Source organism: Capricornis sumatraensis, chromosome 1, assembly GCF_032405125.1.
Source record: "Capricornis sumatraensis isolate serow.1 chromosome 1, serow.2, whole genome shotgun sequence".
Classification (NCBI taxonomy): Eukaryota; Metazoa; Chordata; class Mammalia; order Artiodactyla; family Bovidae; genus Capricornis; species Capricornis sumatraensis.
In genome coordinates this window covers 199,270,854-199,297,730 of record NC_091069.1, presented here as the reverse complement: position 1 = coordinate 199,297,730, position 26,877 = coordinate 199,270,854, and the positions used below count along the sequence as shown (strand labels likewise).

The following is a 26,877-nucleotide window of genomic DNA, read 5'->3' as shown; positions in this document are numbered from 1 at the left end:
TCAATATATATATATTTATTGAATGCCTATTATGTGACAAAGCCCTAGGGATACACATCAGGTGACTCCTAGACTTTCAATAGTCATTGATGAGATTATTTAGCTAGTCCCAAAACAAGTATTTTAGAATGAGAATAGTGCTAACCCTGGTTCGGGCTTGCCGAGATTAGAAGAAACCTAAAAAACCTAAAAGAAATAAGAAAATAGCAAGATTCCCACCACACACTTACTTATCTATTTGGCCAAAGTCAAATTTAATGAAAATAAAATCATTGCTCTTTCAGTCGTATTGGTTGTTCTATATGTGATTTTCTCTCTAAATCCAACTAGTTATAATTGTAAAACCAGCTTTCCACACACAGACAAAATCTCGTGGGAAGTGGTGAGGCTATGCTTCAGTAAAAATCTCCTTGGGATGACCCTAGTTTCATTTTTAATGAAATTTTTTCCTTGATTCTAAAGGAATTACACTCATGAATGAATGGGTGCATAAGTTCCTTGCAATAAAGAAAAATGGTTCTTGATAATCATCAGATGGCCACAGTGATGAATGGATCAGTAGAAACCAGAGAGAGTATGGTTAGTCTACCTTAAGAAGGTGATGAGTAAATTGAACTAATTCAACTTAAATGCCCATTGATCCTTAACAGTGTTGTGTCATGGGCCAGGTAGGCATTTAGAATAGAATAATCCTCAAGAACCAGTAGTTCAAAAGCCTATTTAATTGGAGCATTTCCAAGTCTGAAAATTGATACATCTTAAGTATTCTCTACATTCGGAGAAGGCAATGGCACCCCACTCCAGTACCCTTGCCTGGAAAATCCATGGATGGAGGAGCCTGGTGGGCTGCAGTCCACGGGGTCGCTAAGAGTCGGATACGACTGAGCGACTTCACTTTCACTTTTCACTTTCATGCATTGGAGAAGGAAATGGCAACCCAGGAAATCACTCATGCATTAAGGAAGATTGTATATGCTTCTTCATAATGCCACTAAAATTTATGAGTCATCATGTATTTAGGCCAATGTAGAGACCAGCATTACAGGTGATTCCCTAGTCTTGACAGTACTGTGTCCATTTTCACTTCAAGTCCATGGACATTTATTAAGAACCTAGTATACAGTAAGCCTTATGAATACACAATTCCTAGAAATTGTAAAAATAACCTTGACCTCAACAGACTCACTACTCACTGATTTTCTTTTTAACATGAGTTCTTCAACTTTATCTGGTATTTTCAATGTCTTTGAAAGAAAAGACCCCTCCATTTCTCTCTTAAAAGTCTGTTTCTCAAAACTTATACAAAGGACCTTGTGACAGGTCTCTCTCACAACTTTACCTCTTAGTCAGACTTCTCATCTAAATGGTTTTATCAATGCAGCCGAGAGGTCTCTCCAATCTTGTAACTCTACTCACAGTTTTCCATAGTTCCTGGGTAGTAGACAGCTGTCAGCCAGACCAACCTGCGTTCATCATTCACCAATCAAGTGGCTCGGCTTGGAAACGAGATAGCGAGCTAATGCCAAGAGTCCATCACAGCTATGGCAGGAAGTCACAAACAGCCGTCTCAGCCAGAAACCTCCCAGCTGTTACAGGCTAGAATTTCAGGCTGCACAGCCGCGGCCTCTGCCCTGCTTTGTTCCAGTGTCTGACCTCCTCTGAATGAGTCCTGAGAGTGTCTGTAAACGTGCCTGAAAATTTACAGATGTGTGGTGTATGTAAATTTACATAGTCTTGAAAAATAATTATCCACAGGACATGTTTTTAGCCTGTGTCTGTACACAAGAAATTAGCAGACCAGGAGTGCCTCAGTCCTCCACACTGGCTGCATTAGTGAATGAGGTGGCCCACCGCACTATAATCCCATATACAGCCACAATATTAGAGCTCCTTATATTACTTTAATACTATCAAATTCCCCACCCTTGTTTCTCTGCCCTTTACTTTGTGACTTTTCCATGCCCAGAAGATTTGTGATGGCCCTCCATACAATGGAAAGCTTCAGATGAAAGTCGTAAGGAGCCCTCAAGGGAATATAACAATTGTATTAGTGCCCGTACATTTGTCTCTCAATGATACAGCCTTAGACTCCAAATAAGATGTTGTACATCTAAAGTCTTATTTTCTAGGCGTTATAAATATGCCTGTTGTAGGTAGTACCCTACTCCACTCTTACCTTTAATATTATGTACTACTTCATTTAAGAACAGCAGTAAGTTGAGACGAGCATGTCTTCCTTCATTTTTATTATAGTGTGATTGTTCTAATTATGTGTGTTCCATATCCCCTTGCCTCTCTACACTCAGTGCCTGATGCTGTGCCTGTCACTTGCTCCAATACATTTTCCCTTGAGCTGAACTGTATGTTCTGAATATAATTAAGGGAGCCCCCTCCCACCAGAACCATATGGTCCTGTATAGAAGATATGAAGAATGATGCACTCAGGGCAAAGGTCCAGTGCCAGTCTATTTAAGTTGCTCCTGACAAGGGAACATAGCCCTTCCTGGAAATAAGACTAGACAGTTCTGACCCCGGAGCTCTGACTGACAGCGGTTTTCTTTGAGATGAGTGCTGATATCAAGTGAAGCTAGTTCACATTCCCTTTAAAATTAATGTAGTAATGAATGAGTACTTTATCCACTTACCTACTTTATGAAAAAGGAGTCCTGTTCTACTTATATGAAATCTAAAGAAACCACAAGTCATTATCCTGGAAATACTTTTGATGAAAGACACATTTTCTATTGAGTTATGTTTAAAACCAGAGGAGTTTCCCGCACTTTCCTTTTTTGCTTAGTTATTTTTCTCTTCTCTGATTGTGCCTTTGTATTATAAGAAGGAGACTGCTGTGTTTCATTGTCACAAATGGATCATGCATTGGTTCCAATGTGTGACTGTAGAAAGGAGAAGATTATATTATCAAGGAAGAAATGAGGGTTATGTCGGTTGGATAATTTGTTAAGGAGAAAAAAAGTTAAGTGTTGAAAAGAGGAATGCTTAGAAGCCCAGGAAAAGTCACCCTTTAGGTTGCTACAGAAGATGTAAAGAAAGATCATACATAGAGGCAAACTTCTTTATCAAAATATTAAGTGCATTTTTTTTCAAGACAAAATCTTTAAGTCTTACTTTTTCATTAACTCACTAGGTGACCTCACACTCGTATCTACTAGTCAGGGTCATTATCTAGTTAAATGAAATGTGATATATAAAGTACCTAAACAAGAGCCTAGTGTAGTGTAATGTTCTCACTAAATTCTAGTTGTGGTACATAAGACAAGAATTATTGATTGCTTTATAATAGAATGGGCTTCCCTGGTGGCTCAGATGGTAAAGAATCTGCCTGCAATGAGGGAGACTTGGGTTCGATTCTTGAGTTGGGAAGATCTCCTGAAAGAGGGCATGGCAACCCACTCCAATATTCTTGCCTGGAGAATCCCCCCATGGACAGAGAAGCCTGGCAGGCTATATAGTCCATAGGGTCACAAAGATTCAGATACGCCTGAGCAACTAATCTCATATAATAGAATGATGTCATTGTTTTAGTTGCTTAGTCGTGTTCAACTCTTTTGCAATGCCATGGACTGTAGCCCATTAAGGCTCCTCTGCCCATGGGATTTTCCAGGCAAGAATACTGGCGTGGGTCACCATTTCCTTCTCCAGGAGATATTCCTGACCCAGGGATTGAACTGGTGTCTCCTGCATTGCAGGTGGATTCTTAACCACTGAGCTACCTGGGAAGCATATAGAATAGATATTACTAAAATCCATGTAATTAGTCCATATTCTGGAATGATCATATGTATGTAATTTATTATAATATATATTAAAATATTTTAATTTTATTTGGTGTAAACTAAGGTGTTTATTTGTGTGCAGGGTAAAGAGTTGTAAAAGAAAAAATGGCACCTTGAGGAGTGAGAATCTAATGCAGAGAAAATTTCAGATGGTAAAGAAAACACAAGTAGAAGGACACTGACATAGCTGAAAGCCTGGAGAAAGAGTCTGGGGAAAAAAAAGAATAAAAGCATGACCTGGCTGAAACAGGCTGAAAAAAAGAGGAGAAGGAGGTCGTACTAGTGGAGCAGACTAGGTGCTGGGCCTGAAAGCTGAGTTTGAGAAATTAACATTCTTTACTTCTGATCGCAAATAATTAAGAGGAATTGTGGCCCAGCTCAGGAAAGGAGCAGCTGTGACCTAGGATCTATGTAATCAAATATTGATCACCCCTTCTTACCCTCTGAGCCCTACTTGTTCCTCTGAATGAAGTTTCTCTGGGCAGAACCTGACATGCTGTTTTTAATAGGGAAAGAGAATTTTTTGTTTTACCACTGAGTACAGTATGACCATACCAGCTCAGCTTAGTAGGAAGTTAAGGTTTGCTCCATTGCCAAACTTGTACCTATAACTGGAGCCGACCGCTTTGGTGAGTCAGCCCCTCATGTGCGCTTTGGTAGAATTTTTCCTCTTTGGTGCTAGCAATATTCCAATTTCAATGTTAAGAAACAAAAGGCAGTCAAGTATAAAATACAAAACTGCTATTTTTATAATTCTAAGATATTTACAGAAATGATTAAGAACTAATGAAAGCTTTACAAATAATGTGCATTTAATTGCAGGGTATAATTTATTATTTATTTTCTTTGTAAGAATGGTGAGATGGGGAAAGAGTCTAAGCCTGTTTATACACAAATATAATCCTGAATGATTGGAGGAAGCGTGTTGGGTACCCCTTGGGTCAGCTACCCTGAATTCTGCAAAACACAGAATGCACCACTGTGTGAATTAGAAAAAGGCTCCCTCTACAGGCTGACTCCTTTGTGCTGCAACAATTTCCTCACTCAGGTGGCTCTGTTAATGAGTAACTTTACCTCACAGAGGTAGAGCTGGTCAAATGCAATATGCAAGCGGCCTTTCCTCTTAGAGATCAAAAAAATTCTTAGCATGCTGCATAATGATTTTTTTCTTGGCATGGATAATAGGTGAAAAGCCCAAAGAGCACGTTATTTTCTGTAGAATAACATTGCTTTTGCTATAATTAACTTCAAATAAATTGCAAATTAAACTACTATACCTTGGCTCTGACCAACAAATATTCATCTATATTATGTATTTATCCATTTATATAAGAGATGGGAAATAGATTCATACAATGGAGGCAGGGAAAAAAGCTGGATTATTTTGCCTGAGAATATAAAGATTTTTCTTGAATATCCTGCCAGAAGAAGCTGCCAGATGTTTTCTATCTTCTCTGAGTATGGAACAAAAAGAAACTAGCTTGCACTATATAGGTATTTCAATTCTGAAAAGAATTTCCTACCAAAAAGAGTAATAAAAAATGAGTTGACAAGAGAATTTTCTTTCCAAGGTAGCTAGAACTTTAAAAGTAAGATTAAAGATTTGATTTCCCTGCATTTAAAATTCAGTTTTCCCTTTTCTTTGAAAATATAAGGATAATTTATAGATAATAATAAGCATTTTTCACTGCAAGAAAAGTTAATAAAGGTACATAGAATAGACTTCATATATTCATTTTTTGTTGTGCGAGAATTGATTTTTACATGAGTAAATACCCCTGTTTTTCTAGAATAGTTAAGGGCAAATATAAAGTAGTCTGGAAAAGAGGTCGGAAGGGTAAATAATTTCATATAGCTAATTTTCGCCATCATAATCCTATAACCCAAAACACTATTACATGGGAATTGTTGGTTAGTAGCACAAAAAGAAGAGTGAACATGGACAATGTAGCTACCTTTTGCAAGCATAGGGCTTAAAAGATAGGAAAACTGGACTCCTAAACAACTGTGTGACATCAGGCAATTTATGTTCAGTCTCTGATACTAGTTTCTCATGCATACAATTACGCGATGACATTAGTTACTAAAGTTACTTCCAGCCCTAATATTTTGGGTAGGAAATTCTTGCACTCATTTCCTTTAAGACATCAGAATTCTCAAGTTTTAGTGCACATGGAACTCATCTGGGAACTTGCTGAAAGTGCATATTCCACCCACAGGCATTCTGGACCCCTTGCCCAGACATTCTGATTCAGTAGGTAGATTCCTAAGAATCTTTTTCATATGCTCTCTCCATGGTGAGACTGCAGGAAGACCAAGAAATACATTCAGGAAACATTTGGATAAAATTAACTTTCTGAATAACAGGAGACATGTCTGACTAGACTTTGTACGTTGCATAATTAGCAGTGCGTACGTGCTAAGTTGCTTCAGTCATGTCCAGTTCTTTGTGACACTATGGACTGTAGCCCACCAGGCTCCTCTGTCCGTGGAATTCTCCAGGCAAGAATACTGGAGAGGGTTGCCATTTCCTTCTCCAGGGGATCTTGCAGAGTGCCTGGCAAAAAGTAGGTGCCCAATGAATGCTGATTCAATGAACTAATTTTCATGAAAAGATTCATATTTGTGATATTAATTCATCTCCACGATTGTCTGATTCTCTAAGAGAAAGAAGGTATTTCTACTGGAAGACAGATGATATATAAACGTTCCTCAGAAAACTCCAAATTGATGCAGAAATGCTTTGTAACTTACTAACTTAGCAACTTTTTTTAAGTCATACATCTCTTCAATATAACTCCCTTCCCATCCTCAAAGCAAAAGAAAAAAAAAAAAATGAGTTCTCCACTTGCATGCCTTTCGCTAAGTGGCATAATAACAGAATGCTCTTTTCATTCTGAAAAAGGACTAACTCTTTACATTAAAGTGCAAGAAAATCAAGTTGTCACTTCAACCCGCAGCAACTGTCTCTTCCAGCACCTCTGCCAAATGTCACCCTTCCTCTCTGGGATTTGGTTCTCCTAACAGGTCTGGGGGAGTCTGCCTCGCTGCACAGCTTGTTACATCAGTCTCTGTGCCTCCAAGTCTCTGATCCTTTCTCATTTCACTTCATGTATATTAATACAGAGATTAGTCTCACTTTTTTCCTGAATAGCTAATCACTTGGCAGCCTACAGCCTACTGTGGCATGGCAGGTCAAAATCAGCTGAAAAGGACAGTGACTTCAAGTTGGAAAATATAATACTTCATGAAAACTGCACCCAGGACAGGACCTCGGACTTGTCACCCAGACATGAAAGATTTATTTTCAATTACAAATCCAAGCTTAATGCGAGGGCACCCTGGGGGAGATTCAGATCACTGCTTCTTCTAAATTGACCTTCTACTTGTTTCAATATTTCCTTTGCTATTGAACAGCATCCCATGACCCTCTGAGCTGAAGATCCATATTAGCTACTATAAGAATTGCTGGGCTAGGAAAACTTTTGAAGAATTTCTTTAACTGAAGGCCAAGTTACATATAGAATTTCCTCCACGATGAGCCTTCACTGGTTAATGCAGCAATAGATTTGAGGCTTCAGGCAGTATTTCTGATGGATTGCAAGAACCAATATCACCATGTCACTTAGGCTTCAGTAGAATCCAAAAGCAAAGAATTATTCCAGTTTTCAGTATTAGGTGGATTTATGGTTAACATCTAATCAAGACTTATCACATGTCCTTTTGGCGTCAATAAATAAAGATCATCCGAGGCCAGTTGCTGGTGATGCTACTTTGGACTCTGGAATTAGGATATTCTGGGTCCCTGTTCTACTGCCTTTATGTACACTTAACAGCCACTCTAAACAGCATGCCATATGACCCTAATCTAGAGTTCACAAGCTTCTTTGAAGAACCACTAATTGAAACTAAGAAAAGTTAGGTTTACAAAATATATGATTTAAAATTTGGGAAATTTGGATTATCACTCAAGCTTAATTAGAGGTTTGAGTATTGGGAAGTAATTTGGTGTGGTTTTCTTTGTATTGTAGCTTTCACTATTTTTAACCTGAGACATTTCTCTTTCAACATATTTTTAGACCATTTGCCGTAGAATTGTTACCCATGCTTGGTTTCTGCCTTTGAATCTAACTATAATGTCTATAAAGTGAAGTCGCTCAGTCATGTCCACTCTTGGCGACCCCATGGACTGTAGCCTACCAGGCTCCTCTGTCCATGGGATTTTCCAGGCAATAGTACTGGAGTGAATTGCCATTTCCTTCTCCAGGGGACCTTCCCAACCCAGGGATCGAACCCGGGTCTCCCACATTGTAGACAGACACTTTACTGTCTGAGCCACCTTGTGTTAGAGGAAAGTTAACATGCTACCTTGACAAGGTTTATCTCATGGATGTTCAGTTTTTCCTCAGTGGCTGTTTTTCCTCAGTAGCATCAAGAATGGTGCTAGATTTTTCTGGTATTTGTAAACCAGGATACTCCAACTACATACCTATTTTGACTTGCATTAAAAAAAATCATTAATTCTCTCTTGTCGTATATATTTTTAACTGTTTAAATAGGCATCTTTAACTTCACAAACATTTCTTGCATATCTGCTGAATGTACGGTACTGAGCCCTGTCTGGGGGTAGAATCAAACAAATGATTACAGTCCAATGTTAGGACATACCTACAAAGGAATGTTCAGAGTAAACTGGGCATTGAAAGGAAGATGGGCTAACTGTGTTTGAAGTTCTCCCAACAACAATATTCGAGCTGAGGCTTGGAGATTGAGTAGAAGTTGACCATTTAAACAAGCCAAAAAACAGTGGTCCTCTGCAGAGAAGAATCAGTGGGTGAGAGTGATGGAATCAGAGCCAGGATCCCACTAACTACAATGACTGTAATATTTTGGTGAATTTGGAAATTTAAAAAAGGGAATATTCAAGATTATTATAGTTCTTAGGATTTTTCTTTTTTAAAAAATTTGTTTTTAATTAGAGGATAATTGCCTTACAATGTTGTATTGGTTTCTACTGTACAACATGAATCAACTGCATGTATACGTATATCTACTCCCTCTTGAGCCTCCCTCCCACCCCCCTGCTCCTATCCCACCCCTGTAGGTCATCACAGAGCACCAAGCTGAGCTCCCATACATCAGCTTCCCACTAGCTATATGTTTTACACATGGTAGTGGATATGCGTCAGTGCTGCTCTCCCAATCCATCTCACCCTATAGGCTTTTTCTTAAAAGAAAATTTTTATTCAAAAATGACAAAGGCGATTCTAAATGTATTAAACATAGTGTAGAGATGCAGGTTCGATTGCTGGGTTGGGAGGATGCCCTGGAGAAGGAAATGGCAACCCACTCCAATGTTCTTGCCTAGAAAATCCCATGGACAGAGGAACATGGTGGACTGTAGTCCTGTCGCAAAAGACTTGAACATAACTTAGTGACTGAACAACAACAATATTAATATTATCTGATTCCTGGGAGATTTTGACAGTCAACTGAGAGGTACTATACACATTAGCTACATACTCCATCAGGCGAGAGAGCAGAGTGGTAAAAGTTCTACTACAAATTTCATTCATTATTTATGGATTAATTATTTCATGGAATGTTTATTCAATGGTAATTAAGTGTTAGGAACACAAAGATGGCCTCTGTTTAATCAGGGAGATAGGCCGATACACCAGTGATAATATACTTTGGCAAGAGCTCAGATAGAGGTAACCCAGAGATTGGTTGCTAAACCATCTTGTCTACATGTTTCCTATCTTTTACAGTTTTCAAAGTGCATTTGAAGTGTTCAGAAAAGGAGTTGTTTCTCTGCCCTGCCCATTGCCTTTATTTTGTTCTGTTCATATCATCTAGGTAATTCAAAGTTGAAATTGAAAATTTGGTGAAAGTGACAGTCGCTCAGTCATGTCTGACTCTTTGCAACCCAGTGGACTATACAGTCCAGGCAATCCTCTAGGCCAGAATACTGGAGTGGGTAGCATTTCTCTTCTCCAAACTACCGTGCGATTTCCATAATCCTCAATCTTTGTCATTAAAATTATTTTTAGCTAAGGAGAATTATGGGCTTCCCTGGTGACTCAGCTGGAAAGAATCGACCTGCAGCCCAGGGAGACCCCAATTCGATTCCTGGCTCTGGACGTTCCCCCAGTGAAGGGATAGGCTACCCACTCCAGTATTCTTGGGTTTCCCTGATAGCTCAGATGTGAAGAATCTCCCTGCAATGTGGGAGACCTGGGTTTGATCCCTGGGTTGGGAAGATCCTCTGGAAGAGGGTTTGATCCCTGGGTTGGGAAGATCCTCTGGAAGAGGGTATGACAACTCACTCCAGTATTCTTGCCTAGAGAATCCCCATAGACAGAGGCGCCTGGTGGGCTACAGTCCATGGAGTCACAAAGAGTCGGACATGACTGGGTGATGGAGCACACACAAGGAGAGTTATAGATTTATTTTTGCTACCTGTTTTGTTTGATGCATGCATGTGTGTTTGTGTGTGTGTATAATGGGATGTTGATACTTCTATATGTGATATTAGTGAGATTATTTAGTGTTGTTCCAGATTAACAGTTTTACCTTATTGTTTTCCACTTTTTTACACAGTGAGATATTCCTATATTCCAAAATTCAGGATGCCTCAGTTTCTATCTTTTGAAAGTGCTAAAGCTTTTTGTAATCTCTGTAATTATTCTATGTAACCTTAATTAACATACTTTACCAAATTTCTTTGTAAATTTACTTAGTTTTGTAATTACTAAAATTTTTTCATTGCTTTATATATGAAAAGGCTATTCAAAATTTTAACTAAAGAGAAGTCAAAGAACTCAACTATTAGTTAGAGATTTCTTGCAAAAAATGACAATTTATTGCACCAAAGAGAAATAAGAATGTGCTCAAAGATTATGGAAACATGTCAAAATGACATTGGAAGCAATATAGAGAAGCTTCCATTGGCCAAATGTGGGACCATCTAAGCATCAAGATAAATAATAGCAGTAAAAGATTTGGAGAAGGCAATGGCACCCCACTCCAGTACTCTTGCCTGGAAAATCCCATGGACGGAGGAGCCTGGTAGGCTGCAGTCCATGGGGTCGCGAAGAGTCGGACAGGACTGAGCGACTTCACTTTCACATTTTACTTTCATGTATTGGAGAAGGAAATGGCAACCCACTCCAGTATTCTTGCCTGGAGAATCTCAGGGATGGGGGAGCCTGGTGGGCTGCCGTCTACGGGGTTGGTTGGACAGAGTCGGACACAACTGAAGCGACTTAGCAGTAACAGGTTATAATCCCCAGGATATAGGAAGAAGCCATGAGACTATACTGCTAAGAATGAAGGAATGAATGAATCCAAATCAGGGAGAAAGAAAAGCAGCCAATTCCATCTAATAATAAAATGTGATGAATTTAATTCAAATCAACCAGTGCCCCCCATTATGCTAGATTGAGATAAAAAAACATTATATCTATGATTTTTCTACCCAAAATTCATAACCTGAGGAGGTATAATCATGAGGAAACACAGCATATAAACCTTACTTGAGGGACATTTTACACCATAACTGACTTATATTTCTCAAAAAATAAAGAAGTCAAGAAAAGCAAGTTCAGTTCAGTTCACTTCAGTTGCTCAGTTGTGTCTGACTCTTTGCGACCTCACGGACCACAGCATGCCAAGCCTCCCTGTCCATCACCAACTCCTGGAGCTTACTCAAACTCATCTCCATGGAGTTGGTGATGCCATCCAACCATCTCATCCTCTGTCATCTCCTTCTCCTCCTGCCTTCAATCTTTCCCAGCATCAGGGTCTTTCCCAATGAGTCAGCTCTTTGCATCAGGTGGCCAAAGTATTGAAGTTTCAACTTCAACATCAGTCCTTCCAATGAACACTCAAGACTGATCTCCTTTAGGATGGACTGGCTGGATCTCCTTGCAGTCCAAGGGACTCTCAAGAGTCTTCTGCAACACCACAGTTCAAAAGCATCAATTCTTTGGTGCTCAGCTTTCTTTATAGTCCAACTCTCACATCCATACATGACTACTGGAAAAACCATAGCCTTGATGAGATGGATGTTTGTTGACAAAGTAATGTGTCAGCTTTTTAATATGCTGTCTAGGTTGGTCATAACTTTCCTTCCAAGGAGTAAGCTGTAGTCACCATCTGCAGTGATTTTGGAGCCCCCCAAAATAAGGTCAGCCACTGTTTCCACTGTTTCCCATGTATTTGCCATGAAGTGATGGGACAGGATACCATTATCTTAGTTTTTTGAATGTTGAGCTTTAAGCCAAGTTTTTCACTCTCCTCTTTCAGTTTCATCAAGAGGCTCTTTAGTTCTTCTTCACTCTCTGGCATAAGGGTGGTGTCATCTGCATATCTGAGGTTATTGATATTTCTCTCCTGAGGTTATTGATATTTCTTGATTCCAGCCTCTGCTTCCTCCAGCCCAGTGTTTTTCATGATGTACTCTGCAGATAAGTTAAATATGCAAAAATGAGAAAAGCTAGGACAGACCAACAAACTGTTTGAAATTGAGGAGATTAAGTGAAAAACTAAATTCCATTTGTGAGTCCAGATTTGATGGGAAAGAGATTGAGAGGGAGGGAAGGAAAGGTGGAGGAAGAGAAGGAAGGAAGAAGAGAGAAAAGAGTGAGGAAGGAAGGCGTTGGGTTGTAGGAAATTTGGGTGAAGAAACACACAGTAATTTTTAATTCTGGTTTTTAAAAAGTTTTTGTAATACTGAACGTATTCAAAAATAATGTAAATCATTAAATCAGTCAGATTACCTTTTAATAAGGAGCAATATAGTAAAAGCAGCACTTAGAAAAGACCAGGTTTTGCTAGTCATACCATGGAACGATGTGTATCTTCTCAAATAGTCTATGATGATAGAAATAAAACAATCTGGCCTTATTCATGTGAAATTAAGTTGTATTATCAGATTTCTTCATTGCCCAGACTTTATTTCCTGTCCTTCTCTTTTTATTATTTGTGTCCTCAGGGATCAGCTAGTGTGGGATTGAGGAACACAGCCTGCCTCCTTCCTCCTCAGATCGCAGCTCTGTGCTGTTGACTGCTGCTGCTTCTTTTAGAACGGTCAAAGTGACTCAAATATCACTTGTTTTAAATTGGGTTTTTTGTTTTTTGCTATTTCATCCCACAGGTCAAAGTAAATATGTGCAACTAATATGTGTTAACAGTTTTGGTAACTATTCTAAAATAGTATTTTTCTTTTTTCACATAGGCTTTGCCCAGGACAGTCCTATTTTAATTCCTTTAAAATTACCGCCACCCACTTTACCTCTAAAAGCATTTTCCCCAGAGGTTGTCTGCTGAGAGGGTTTGCTCCTAAATTTTCACTCTTCTGTTGCCATCAAAGAAAGACAAACAGTTTCATTTGGAAAGTTTAGTGGTTGGTCTCCATGTGGTAACAGAATTGTAATTTATTAATTCCTGTTCAGCAAACAGGTATAGCATGGCCATTGGGGGTGGATGGAGTGAAACATTCAGTTCAGAAAAAATTTAAGAAGATGAGCAAATTGTAAATATAAATTATAATTATCAAGTACATATACACACACATACTACATAAGAGAGACCAAAATATATGTTAGACAGTTAGATATTTATAAAAATTTGTATAGCCCATACTGTTCCTGAAGCAATATAGTATAGTTCTAAACTCTGTAGTAATTCCTGCTGCTGCTGCTGCTAAGTCACTTCAGTCGTGTCCGACTCTGTGCAACCCCATAGACGGCAGCCTACCAGGCTCCTCTGTCCCTGGGATTCTCCAGGCAAGAACACTGGAGTGGGTAGTTCCTGAAGCCTTTTCTCTATATGGCAGCCATTGTGGGTCCCTCATTGTGAACTATGCATTTAAATCACTAGTCACATTCCTGCATAATTAAGGCAATTAAACAGTGTGATTTCTTGTCTGTGGACCTTTTAGAAAGGAGATTTCTCTTTTATCACTTCTTAGTGAGAAAGATTATCCAGAAAACAGAAATTTTGTCAGTTTTGGTAACAGGTTTCTTTTCCAGATTGAAATACATAAGCACTGCAGCTGCTGCTTCTAAGTCACGTCAGTCGTGTCCGACTCTGTGCAACCCCATAGGCGGCAGCCCACCAGGCTCCCCCGTCCCTGTGATTCTCCAGGCAAGAACACTGGAGTGGGTTCCCATTTCCTTCTCCAACCCATGAAAGTGAAAATTGAAAGTGAAGTCGCTTAGTTGTGTCCGACTCTTCGCGACCCCATGGACTGTAGCCTACCAGGCTCCTCCGTCCATGGGATTTTCCAGGCAAGAGTACACAATAGCCTAATTCAAGGAATGTTGGATAAGCTTTTCTTGACTCAGTGACCAAGAAGTGTGAACATGAACAATCTTAGGCTGGGGTGGAGAATGGAGGCCATAGCACTGGATCTGGGGTTGAGGATGATGTTTTACCCAGCATCTTGAACCCTCCTGTAAAAAAAAAAATATATATATATATATATTTGTTTATTTGGCTGCACCAAGTCTTAGTTGAGGCATGCAAGATCGTTTGTTGTGGCACATAAGATCTTTAAGTTGTGGCATGTGGGATCTAGTTCCCCGATGAGAGATTGAACCTGGACCCCCTAAATTGGGACCACAGAGTCTTAGCCACTCAACCTCCAGGGAAGTCCCTTGAGCCATTCTTATAATGGGAATAGTAAACATAATTCAGGGCTAAGCAAATCATGGTCTTTTTCCTCTCCATTACTATCTATTTTCATAAGAAATTGATTAAAATAAATATTTTAGTCCTATTTGGCCAAAGAAGTCACAAAATGTTAAAATAGATTATAATATAGAAGGATCAGTCTCATCTATTGACCTTGGGCATGTTGAAAATATTGGGAATTTGGGGGCAAAAAATAAAATATCTACAGGTGTTTTCTTTCCATACATCTTTTAGCATTCACCTGCTTTCCCATTGTATTCCTTCATGTTTAGCTACCAGGAACAAGAGCCTTGGTCAGTAACACAGTTTCCTTTTCCCAAACATGGGACATCAAAAAGCAAATTATCTCACAAGAAACAAATAAGCCAATGTACCGAAATATACAAGTTTAGAAATACCACTGAGTAATATGATATTAAGATATCAGTGTCATTTCAGAGCAATTTTTTTTCTGGAGGATATACACAAAAAAGAAATTATTTTGACTTTATCCTTTGTCATTTTCCGAGAAGAATTTGGACAGTAGCTCTCAAGAGAACACAAAAACAAGGAAGCTAGCTAAAGATGATGTATAATTAAATATACTATGTGTGTTCTTTTCCCCCTACTCAGACCCCAAATTATCCAATTTGAGGAATTTTTAAGTCATCATATTTTAAACAATCTTGACTCAAAAAATAAAGAGAAACTAACCAATTATATCTTAGCATAAGGGTTTTATTTTGATATTACAGTCTCCCCTCAAAACAGAGTATTTTTCAAAAGTGAGTTTGGTGACAGAATATAAGGAAAACTTGTCTGCTCCAAGGCTGAGCACCTAGCCAGAAAGACTGTGTGAATGTAGAAAGAAAAGAGTGTCTAGGATACGTCAGTGGCATGAGTAGGACACAGAGACAGAGCGTTTTAGGGAAGAATTGACCAGACTTCGCACCTAGGAAGATCAGGAGACTTAGCACCTGCGATTTGTGATTGCATTTTTAGCCAGAGAGTTTGAGGTTATTAGTCACACAGTTTTAAATATCTTTATGTTTAAGGTGCCTAGGACACAGTCTTTTACCCAGTGATTTGTTCCATTAAAAAAATTTTTTTTAAGATAAATTTATTTATTTTAATTGGAGGTTAATTACTTTACAGTATTGTATTGGTTTTGCCATACATCAACATGAATCTGCCACGGGCATACACGTGTTCCCCATCCTGAACCCCCCTCCCTCCTCCCTCCCCATACCATCCCTCTGGGTTGTCCCAATGCACCAGCCCCAAGCATCCTGTATCCTGCATCAAACCTGGACTGGTGATTCGTTTCATATATGATAGTATACATGTTTCAATGCCATTCTCCCAAATCATCCCACCCTCTCCCTCTCCCACAGAGTCCAAAAGACTGTTCTATACATCTGTGTCTCTTTTGCCGTCTTGCATACAGGGTTATCGTTACCATCTTTCTAAATTCCATATATATGCGTTAGTATACTGTATTCGTGTTTTTCTTTCTGGCTTACTTCACTCTGTATAATCAGCTCCAGTTTCATCCACCTCATTAGAACTGATTCAAATGTATTCTTTTTAATGGCTGAGTAATACTCCATTGTGTATATGTACCACAGCCTTCTTATCCATTCATCTGCTGATGGACATCTAGGTTGCTTCCATGTCCTGGCTAATATAAACAGTGCTGTGCTGAACACTGGGGTATACGTGTTTCTTTCAGTTCTGGTTTCCTCAGTGTATATGCCCAGCAATGGGATTGCTGGGTCATAAGGCAGTTCTATTTCCAGTTTTTTAAGGACTCTCCACACTGTTCTCCATAGTGGCTGTACTAGTTTGCATTCCCACTGACAGTGTGAGAGGGTTCCCTTTTCTCCACATCCTCTCCAGCATTTATTGCTTGTGGACTTTTGGATAGCAGCCATTCTGATTGGTGCGAAATGGTATCTCATTGTGGTTTTGATTTGCATTTCTCTGATGAGGAGTGATGTTGAGCATCTTTTCATGTGTTTGCTAGCCATCTGTATATCTTTTTTGGAGAAATGTCTATTTAGTTTTTTGGCCCATTGATTTGTTCCATTTTTTATGCTATGATTTAGTGCAATTTTGGAGAATTGATTTTAAGGTTTTTTTAAGATGCTATAAGATTTCTTTTAATTGTATATAGAGGTGGTTAAGGAGATAATTGACATGCTTTACAGTATTATACAAACACAAAACTATTTGACCAATCTTCCTGAGTGATTTAAATGATGCAACTAAAACTAGAATTATAGAAGAGGTACTACATTTAGTTATTGTAGAGATAATTTATTACTACTTTTTATTTTTTACATGTAATGTATTGAATGCTCATTATCAGTAAATCAGTTTTTGTGTGAATGTAGAGATTTATTTGACTGTAACTGGACTCATTCAATATTATTTCAAGAGGAATTAAATACAAACCCTGGATTTTGCACCGTGTCATAAGTTATATTTAGATATCAGATTTTGATCTGAATATATTAGATCTATATTTTGATACAGAATTATAAGCAATAAACTACCTAGAATGTATTCTTATTCTCTTAATCAACCTCTGTTTGTCTCACACACACACAAACACAGACACACTCATATCTCCTTTGTCCTTCAAGAGTCCTTTCTATCTAATGCACAGTAATCCTTCCATAATGTTGTTTTCAGGGTTCATGCCATCAGCCTATTTTTATAGATCAAAACATTTATAACAAATTCCATCAGGAGTTTAAACTAATGGTTCTGTATTATACCAAAATTCACTTAATAGCAAATAAAGTAAAAGAGTTCCTTGTCACTTTTTTTTATATTTTAATATGCTTTCATATATATGAATATTACATATTTGCAATATTCTTTTATGTAAGAAGATATCATGAAATTTTCCTTAAATTATTATGTAGAGTCAATAAAAGATGAGTTAACCAGAAAGATATGTGTCTTTGGAACCTATTTTTTAAAACTTCCATCTCAAGAATGGTTTAATATTTCCAGGATTGTACACACACACACTCACTTACCTGATAGACTAAGAATTGTCCTTTTGTTTCTTAGCATTTGGGTCTTGTAGGACAAGAAAGACTAATCATTTGTATTTCTTAGTGTTTTTCAAAATTATTCAGGAAGATTTGACTTCATCTGTTTCCCACAATGACCCTAAAGAATTTCTGGTTCATATATCCATTCTGAGAATGGATTGAGTTATTCAGTCAAAAGAGATTATTATCACAGTCTTGTTTTCACAAATGTAATTGACTTCCTGTTTTTCAAAAAAGTAAATTAGAGGTATATTTTAAATTGAATAAAATATTTTTATCACAAACATTGAACTATTATGTTAAGTTTCTATAATGGGTCTCCAATAAGAGAATAAATGTACTTCTTAAAGTTAATTTGCTCCATAAACTTGCAGAAATTGGAAAATACATCCCTTAATATACTTAATCAATCTCTATATATCTCTAAATATTTTCCATGTAATAAACTAATAATCTATAAAATAGAATCTTTTATAAAATACTTTTTCATTTATATTTTAGGGAAGTAAAATTTGTCACCCCAAAATGTGTCTTTGGAATGAGGATTATTTTAGGCTGTTTATTTTTAAGAAACAGAAGACTCAATAAGTCTTCCTTTTACTTCCCCCTAAAGCTGCCTAAAGAATTAGATAAAAGGGCCCATAACAGGAAGTGAACTGTCCCCAGGGATAGCTATGAAGAATATGGGCTCAATGTGGTAGGGAGAGTTTAGCAATTCATATAAGTTAAAGTCAGCTCTGTGTCCCATGTCTCTGCCTGGTACATCTTTTTAAAATTTAATTTAATTTTTTAAGTTTTAGTTTTTTAGTTTTTACAATGTTTTGCTGTTTTCTGCCATACAGCAATACAAATCAGCCATGATTTTACATGCATCCTCTTCCTCCTTCCCTCCCTCCCAAGCCTCCCAAGCCACCCCCGATCCCATCCCTCTAGGTCATCACAGAGCGCCACCCTGGGCTCCATGTGCTATACAGCAACTTCTCACCAGCTATCCATCTCATGCTTGAGAGTGTAGATATGCTGATGCTACTTCCTCTCCTCATCCCACTCTCTCTCTCCCCCACTGTGTGCACAAGTCCATTTTCTACATCTGCATCTCCATTCTGCCTGGCCCATCTTCACGTGAATCTCCTTCATTCCCTTTGAAGTCCCAAACCAGCATCCTCTTTTGTCTTTAGCTGAAATGGCATTTAAGGTGAAGGCTTCAACCATTTTGGCAAAGTCTTCCCGAGTCTTTCTTATGTATACATGTTATTAAAGTTTATCTATTGGTTCCTTCAGAGATAGCATTTCTTTGTGGCAAGGTCAGCAAGGTGATTTCCCTTAGCTTCAAGAGAGTCAAATTTATAATGCCCCAGAATCTTAATACTAAAACAGCAGATAAAAACATTGTATTCAATAGTTCCTGAACATAAGGTTCACTTTTATTTATGCTGAAAGTAAGGAAGCCACTGCTTTCACAACATTCCAAAATTGTGAGGTACTCTGAAACCATGTCTCCTATTAGTATAAATATTAGCAGTTTTGCCCTTGGCTAAAGTACAAGCCACTGTAAGAGAGTATAATTCAGTGTGTTGGGGTGAAGTAGCCATAAGTAAAGGTGCTGTCTCAACACTATCAAAAGGAGTTGAAGTAGCAAACCCAGCACAATATTTCCCGTTGTTACCTTTTAAATACGAACCATCCGTGAACCGTGAGAAGTAAATGTTACCCAAAAGAATTTTCTGTAGATCATCAGGAGGAGTCAGGAGGTGGTACATCAGCATTAAGCAGTTGTGAGGGACCTCATCAGAGACAGAGGGGAGAAGAGTAGCAAGGTTAAGGTTGTTACAACATAGAAGATTCATGTGAGGAGCAGTTAACAAAAGAACTTCATAAGACATGAGGTGGCTGACAAAGAAGTGTTGAGTGTGATGACAGTTTAGGAAGGCTTCTACTCTGTGGTATACAAAAATAGTGAAAGGGGATAGCAATTTTCTCAGTGGCCTTAATCAGAAGGGCAGTAGTCGTAGTGGCTCTAAGCAAAGGGGGATATCCCTGTGCCAGGGGGTGATTTGCTGGCTACTGCATGCATGGTCCCCGTGTTTACTAGCGAGCACATCCAAGACATTCATTTCCTTTTTATATATAAAAAAAAAGAAAAAGAGAATCTGGTCATTAGGATATCCAAGGGTCAGGTAAGTTCATCAAACTCTTCTTTAAGGCCTCAAAGGCTATGTCATCATCCAGTTCTTCCCATAAAATTGGGTCAAGGTTGTTATTGCTGAGAAAAACATATAGAAATTTGGCCATAAGAGAGAAATTTTGGAATCCATTTTTGGCAGTAACTGACTAGCTTAACTCCAGGAGTTGGTGATGGACAGGGAGGCCTGGCATGCTGCAGTCCATGGGGTTGCAAAGAATGGGACACGACTGAGTGACTGAACTTAACCGAACTGACTAGCTTAAGGAAACTTCAGAGTCGGTGCTTAGTTTTGGGTTTAAGGAAATTTAAGACACCATGAAATCTATCTGGATCTAGGTAAAGCCCTTGTTCTATTAATAACATCAGATGCCCTTCATATCGAGCCCAGGTTTGAACAAACTGCAATTTTCCCTTGGAGACCTCATGTCCCTTTAAGGCTGAAAGTCTTAGCAAGTGGTGGTTCCCTTCTTGTAAAAAGGGTTGAAGAAAGCTAGTAAGCAAATCTCCACATATTGCACCAAAGTAGAACCTCTGAGGAACTTTGTGTCATCCAGGTCATCCTTCAGGATTGATAATAATAAAAACTCTCAGCAAAACCATCAGACATTATTTTACTGGCTAGGTGAATTGTTTTTCTTCCTAAGTGAAAGCAAAGAGTTATTGGCTACCTTCAACAACTGGAATACTAAAGAATGTGCCACATAATCAATTACTGTAAAGGATTCCCTTCCAGAAGGAGTGGATATCAGCAGAACATAAAGGTTGAGAATAATAGGGTGTCAAGGCATAACAATTTGTTTATTGCTCAGAGGTCCTGGACAGACTTTCACCTTTGGCTTTTAGGTTTTCTCATCAGTAAAATGGTAGTGTTACAGGGACTAGTACAAGGGACAATGAGGCCTCGAGCCTTGTAATCTTCTATTATGGGCTTCATGCCTTCTTTACGGTAAGGTATTGATTAATTCTGGGGAAAGATTTTGAGGGATCTATTTGAACTTTTTTTTTTTTATTTTTGGCTGTGCTGGGTCTTAGTTGCTGCACGCTGGCTTTCTCTAGTTGTGGATCGCTGGAGCTTCTCTTGCTGCAGAGCCTGGGTTCTAGAACACCTGGCTCAGTAGTTATGGCACATGTGCTTAGTTGCTCCACAGCATGTTGGATCTTTCTGGTCCAGGAATGGATGCAACCCATATCCCCTGCATTGGCGGGCAGATTCTTAACCACTGGACCAGCAGGGAAGTTCCCATCTGAATCTTGATAAGAGATGTAATATGGAATTACCAACATCAGTTGATGATTTACCCATAAGGAAGGTGGTAACTGATGTAATAGGGCCAAAGATCAGTGTTTCCAGAATCAGCCCTAGTATCATCAGAGACAGAATGAATAAAATATGTCAAAGGGTAATTAAATTCCACTGGTAGGTTACTTTGATGATTGCTGTAAAGTTCTGGAATTGTCTTCCCCTTTTGGGAGGGAGCAATTCTGGCATGATTCTTCTCTAAGAAGTCTTGACCTCATATGATGTGTATCTTTCAAAGGGCCTAAACAAAGGCAATAGATTCAGAGACAGGAACTTCTTGAGGTTCAGCCCCACTAGTTGAACTTTTTAGTATTCCAAAGCAGAGCTGCTTTACAGGAGTGTGTTTGAACATGGAGAGTGTGACTTAGGACTGGAAGAGATTCATCCCCAATCTGGAGTAATATTTCTCCAAGCCGATTAAGAGGGAGGGTTGGGAAGAGCCCCTGTGGTCCTTTGGAGCCCCGTCATTGAGAAGTGAAAGGAACATAGATAGGCAGGTTGGAAAACTGAAGGTGCCTACAGCACCTAAATTTGTAACAATCTCTTTTTTCAATTTCCTGGCTCTTTTCAATAATAGAAGAAACCAGGGTGGTTTGGGTTTTGTTTGTTGTTGTAAGTCGTATCCAACTCTTTTGCGACCCCATGGACTGTAGTAGCCCTCCAGGTTCCACTGTCCATGGGCCTTCCCAGGCAAGAATATTGGAGTGGTTTGCCATTTCCTTCTCCAGAGGATCTTCCTGACCCAGGGATCAAATCCATGTCTCCTGCATTGCAGGCTGATTCTTTACTCTGAGCCATCAGGAAAGACTTAGGTTTTCCTTAGGGATCTTCATTTGCTGGAGCTGAAGATTAAGAATGTTGATGTTTTTCCTTTTAGGTGACTCATTTAGAGTGAGAGAAAGCTGGCTTGTCAGATTAACTAAATCAGGAGTGGATGTGGTTTTCCATTCCATCCCGATTCTTTTTACTGGAAGAAAAGGTCTCAGTTTAACCCATTCATAAACATAGAGTTTAAAGTTACCAGGATAGAATCAACATCTGAAAGAAGAAAAGAATTTTCTCTAAAAATAATCTGAAGTTGATGTTAATAGTTATGACCAGTTTCATCAGATTTTTGTGTGCAAGCCTGAATTTTGTCCAATCAACAGACTTAGGTAAATCCCTAGGAATTTCCTGATGAGTCACCGGTGATTGCTTGAGCTTGATTAGATAGTAAAGTAGCAGGCTGCTCTTTCAGTTGTAATTCTAGAGACCTTTCAATTAGCAGTTTTCATCCAGTAGTGGGTCTGGCCTTCACCAACAAACTTATGAACTAGCTGATAGAAGTCAGATAAACCAGGTAGATAAGTCTGAATGACTATATTAAATTCCTTAGTAATTCTGTGAGGATTTTTTGTTACTTTGGGAAAATCTTTGACTATGGTTTCAAGGAAAAGGGAAGTTTGGCAAGAGAATTAGTGTGAAGGAATTTAGCATATAAAGAAGGTGTAGGTGATGTAAGATCTTCCCTGGAGGCTCAGCGGTAAAGGATTTGGCTGCAATGCAGGAGACCCAGGTTCAATCCCTGGGTCAAGAAGATACCCTGGAGGAGGAAATGGCAACCCCCTCTAGTATTCTTGCCTGAGAAATCCCACGGACAGAGGATCCTGTCAGGCTACAGTTCAAGGGATTGCAAGAGTTGGACACAACTTAGTGCAACTAAACCACCACCACCACCAGGTGATATAGAGGGAAGGAGGAATATGGCACCAGAGGCAGGTCCTGAGACAAAGAAGGCAGGGAAGGAGCATGAGGTTTTAGAAGCATTGGAAGGACTGATGTTGAAGCTGAAACTCCAATACTTTGGCCACCTGATGCGAAGAGCTGACTCATTGGAAAAGACCCTGATCCTGGGAAAGATTGAGGGCAGGAGGAGAAGGGGACGACAGAGGATGAGATGGTTGGATGGCATCACCGACTCAATGGACATGGGTTTGGGTGGACTCCAGGAGTTGATGATGGACAGGGAGGCCTGGCATGCTGTGGTTCATGGGGTCACAAAAAGTTGGACACGACTGAGTGACTGAACTGAACTGAATCTTTCTTTGTTTTTTCTTTTTCTTTTTTTTTTTCTGCCTCAATTCATCTTAAACATCTTATTTTGCAAAGAAGCAATTTTAGGCTCCTGATAACATTTGGAAACCTGAGAATACCAATTAAAATAAGTATTACATTAAGTTTCTGGAAATGTTGGATTATTGTCCAGTTTGGTTTTAAGAAAAATGAGTTTGGGGATTTAAAAAATTCCCCATAATGGCCAGTGATACTCTAAATCACCTTTAGTTAGGTTGGTCCATTTGGTTAGAAATATGCCTGAGGAAAGACTATAGTTTTTAAATATAAAATTGGCCAGACTCTCTGTAAATGGGCATGCTCAAAACTTTAGATAGCAGGGATCCCATTTCTCAAAGATTTCTACCTAGAGTAAAAGGATAATTTTCAAATAGCATAAACATCTCAAGCAACTCAAATAGCTCAAACAGCCTGCAGGTCTAATAACAGCCAGTTCAGAAGGAACACTCTAGTTCTGAAGGTCTGCTCAGTACAGCTCTAATATAACAGCCCAATTCAAAGGGAATCAGGGCAAAGGCTTAATAGCACAGTGCCAATAAAATAGCCCCTCTTCCAAAAGGAATTGAGTCAAAGGCTGAACCCACACAGTTATAATGAAGCAGCCCCTGATCCCAGTGGAATGAACCAAAGGCTAGCCAATTCCAGGAGGAACTGTCCTACCCCCTGTTCCAGAAGGAATCCTGCCAAAGATGAGCACAGTTCCAATTCAAGAAGGTCAATTTCAAAAATCAGGCAGATGCCAAATAAATACTCGCACACATACAGAACAAAGTCTTAACCAGAAAAGAAGTGAAGTGAAGTGAAGTCTCTCAGTCGTGTCTGACTCTTTGTGACCCCATGGACTGTAGCCTGTCAGGCTCCTTTGTCCATGGCATTTTCCAGGCAATAGTAGTGGAGTAGATTGTGATTTCCTTCTCCAGGTAGCCAGAAAAGACATAGTCTTAAAACAGATCCCCAGTAAAGACTGGAGGGCTTCAAAATGCAAATAGGGCAGAAGCTTACATCCAGAAGAAAGACTAACTCTTAAATCCCAGGGCTGACAAGAAAAGCAGTGAGCAGCAATGGGTTCAATGTGAGCATCACACTTGTCTACCATCAATAGCCTGGAAATCATCAGGGATCTTCTCTGGATCTCCATGCAGGCCACCAAAATGTTGACTTAAATAGACTGCCAGCAATTTCTCCAGTAGAAATGGGTTTGCTTGGGATCAACAAAGAATTGCAGTTTGGGGTCTACAACTGTGGCGAGCCACATGCCAGTCCCCCCACAGCAAAGAGAGAAGGACTTTTTTTAAAAAAGGGAAAAGGAATGTGGGAGCATATAGTAAACAAAGAGTCTGTTGGAGGACTTTGAAGAGTTTGAAGTATAGAGGCTTTTCAGGGACTGAGTTGTGAGAGTCTCTCTGGCTGAGCTCTTGCCAGGCAAGGAAAGCTTTTCTTCTGTTGGGCTCAGCTATTGTCACAGTGCATGACAGCTCCCCTTTCTGACTTCCCAGCTCTGTTTTAATTGAGGTTTCTGTTTGTCAGTTTTACACTATCCATCTCCTTTTTTTAAACTGCCTTTTCTACTCTGTCAGTTTAGATCTTTGTAATCTCTCCCCACCCTCATTCTCTCTATTAATCAACATATATTCCTCTTCACTATGAAATGGAGCTTTGAACATTAGAGAAATATGAATCTCAACTCTTCAAGAATCTTCAAATGTTCTATATTGTTTTCTAACTTCTTTTATATTATCTCAGTTTATCATTTTGGGCATTCTAAAATGTAATCTCAAATTATATCAGCTACAGTGATTCTTAACCATGGCACATCATCAATAAATATGTGCATATACCTATACATACAAAGAGTTGCATATAATTTTATGCACAAGTCTTAGAAAAATACCCCTGTTCTGTGTCCTCATATCCTGCCAGTCTACCACACATACCTGAAATTCCAACCATATTAGACCACGAGCAACTTGAGGACTGACAGTTTTTATGCAAAAACACACCCTCATACACCCCATGATGCTACTACTGCTACTGCTGCTGCTGCTGCTAAGTCGCTTCAGTCGTTTCTGGCTCTGTGCGACCCCAGAGACGGCAGCCCACCAGGCTCCCCAGTCCCTGGGATTCTCCAGGCAAGAACACTGGAGTGGGTTGCCATTTCCTTCTCCAATGCATGCAAGTGAAAAGTGAAAGTGAAGTCGCTCAGTCGTGTCCAACTCTTAGCGACCCCATGTACTGCAACCTACCAGGCTCCTCCATCCATGGGATTTGCAAGGCAAGAGTAGTGGAGTGGGGTGCCATTGCCTTCTCCACACTCCATGATACTATCTCAAATATCTCCACCAAGTAAGTCAGCCCCTAGAATGTCTCTCTTGAGGTCTTTCACAATGTTTTCATTCTCTCTACCTGCTACCTGTTACCTGTTACCTGGATAGCTTGGGAAACATTTGGGGAAGATAAATACCATTTTCCAGATTTTAGTCTCTGCTATTCTTCCTAAAGTAAATTAGTTTATTCTGGTGGAAAATCATTTTTCCCTAAAGAACTTGGGTTTTACTCATCTTGATGAAAGCAGGTTTCGATTTTATTTAAATTTTATATCTGTTTGACTCATGTCAACTCAAAAGGGTGTTCTTTGATGTCTTTTGATTTCTATTTTCCAGGTTTCTTGAGCACAGGGGATCAGGCTGCAAAAGGAAACTATGGACTCCTTGATCTCATACAGGCTTTAAGATGGACTAGTGAGAATATTGGATTCTTTGGTGGTGACCCCTTAAGAATCACTGTTTTTGGATCTGGCGCTGGGGGTTCATGTGTCAATCTGCTGACTTTATCCCATTATTCTGAAGGTAACCGTTGGAGCAATTCAACCAAAGGTATTATGCAGGTTGCAAATTTTGACAATTTTGGTGTCTGCATGCCACCACCATCAGTAGTATGTGATGCTCTGTATATATTTCTGTTTAAACTAAATGTTAGAGTGAACTCAATAACTGTTTCAAACTTTGTTTCTTCAGCTTCTCTATGCATGTTTAAATTTTTGTCAAACTCTTTTCTTTGTTTCCTGTGGAGCTTGGTATGGATGCCCTTACAAGCACATTTCAGAATAATTAGCATTACAGTAACATTTCTCTCCTCCAAAGGGTGATTTTGGGGAAAATCAAAGATGTTCACATTTCTGTTATGTTGATTCAGTAATCAAAATCAAAGACATGGATTTTTTAAAAAATTTTCGTTTAATGCAAGGCTTGTATATAATCCATTTTCTAGATGGTAAACTTTTTTAACCCTTTACTAGTATGAAGATAATAAGGAAGCGGTTGTAAGCTAGTTCGTCTGAAAACGTCATTTTCACTTGTCTGAGTAGAGGACAGACGTTTGATTATCTTGCATGCATGATCCAAAATTGTCAAAGCATTAAGGTCACTAGTAGAGCTTTTGATTAAAAAGAAAAATATGTTTGATTTTGTTCTTTTTCTATTTTCAACTCCAAAAATGTTATTTTTTCCCCCTGAAGCCTGTCAAAGCAGCCTGGAGCACTGAGGCTGGTTAAATCCATGAGATATTGTTTTTGTCTCCATTTTCTGGCCTTGACATCTTTTTTCCAAAATGCCTGTGCAAGGCTTATCATGCTGGTCTTTATGAACTCCCATTTTACCATGAGTTTAGTCACCCATTCTTATAGCATTATTGATTTGAAATATCCACAAGAACAGTGGTGTTTTGTTGGAGAAGTCTGTA

The 26,877-nt window shown here is 39.0% G+C and overlaps 1 protein-coding gene across 6 annotated transcripts in view; it reads left to right on the top strand.

Moving 5' to 3' along the window:
• NLGN1 (neuroligin 1) overlaps positions 1–26,877 on the top strand; it is a 752,559-nt gene that overhangs the window by 720,747 nt on the left and 4,935 nt on the right. For 3 of the 6 annotated variants that reach the window (XM_068964314.1, XM_068964280.1, XM_068964324.1), the window contains one exon: positions 25,800–25,985. In XM_068964314.1, coding sequence (XP_068820415.1) covers positions 25,800–25,985 — 186 coding nt within the window. Of the gene's footprint in view, positions 1–25,799; positions 26,013–26,877 lie in introns of all 6 variants that reach the window. The other 3 variants (XM_068964304.1, XM_068964288.1, XM_068964296.1) reach the window with 1 other exon arrangement.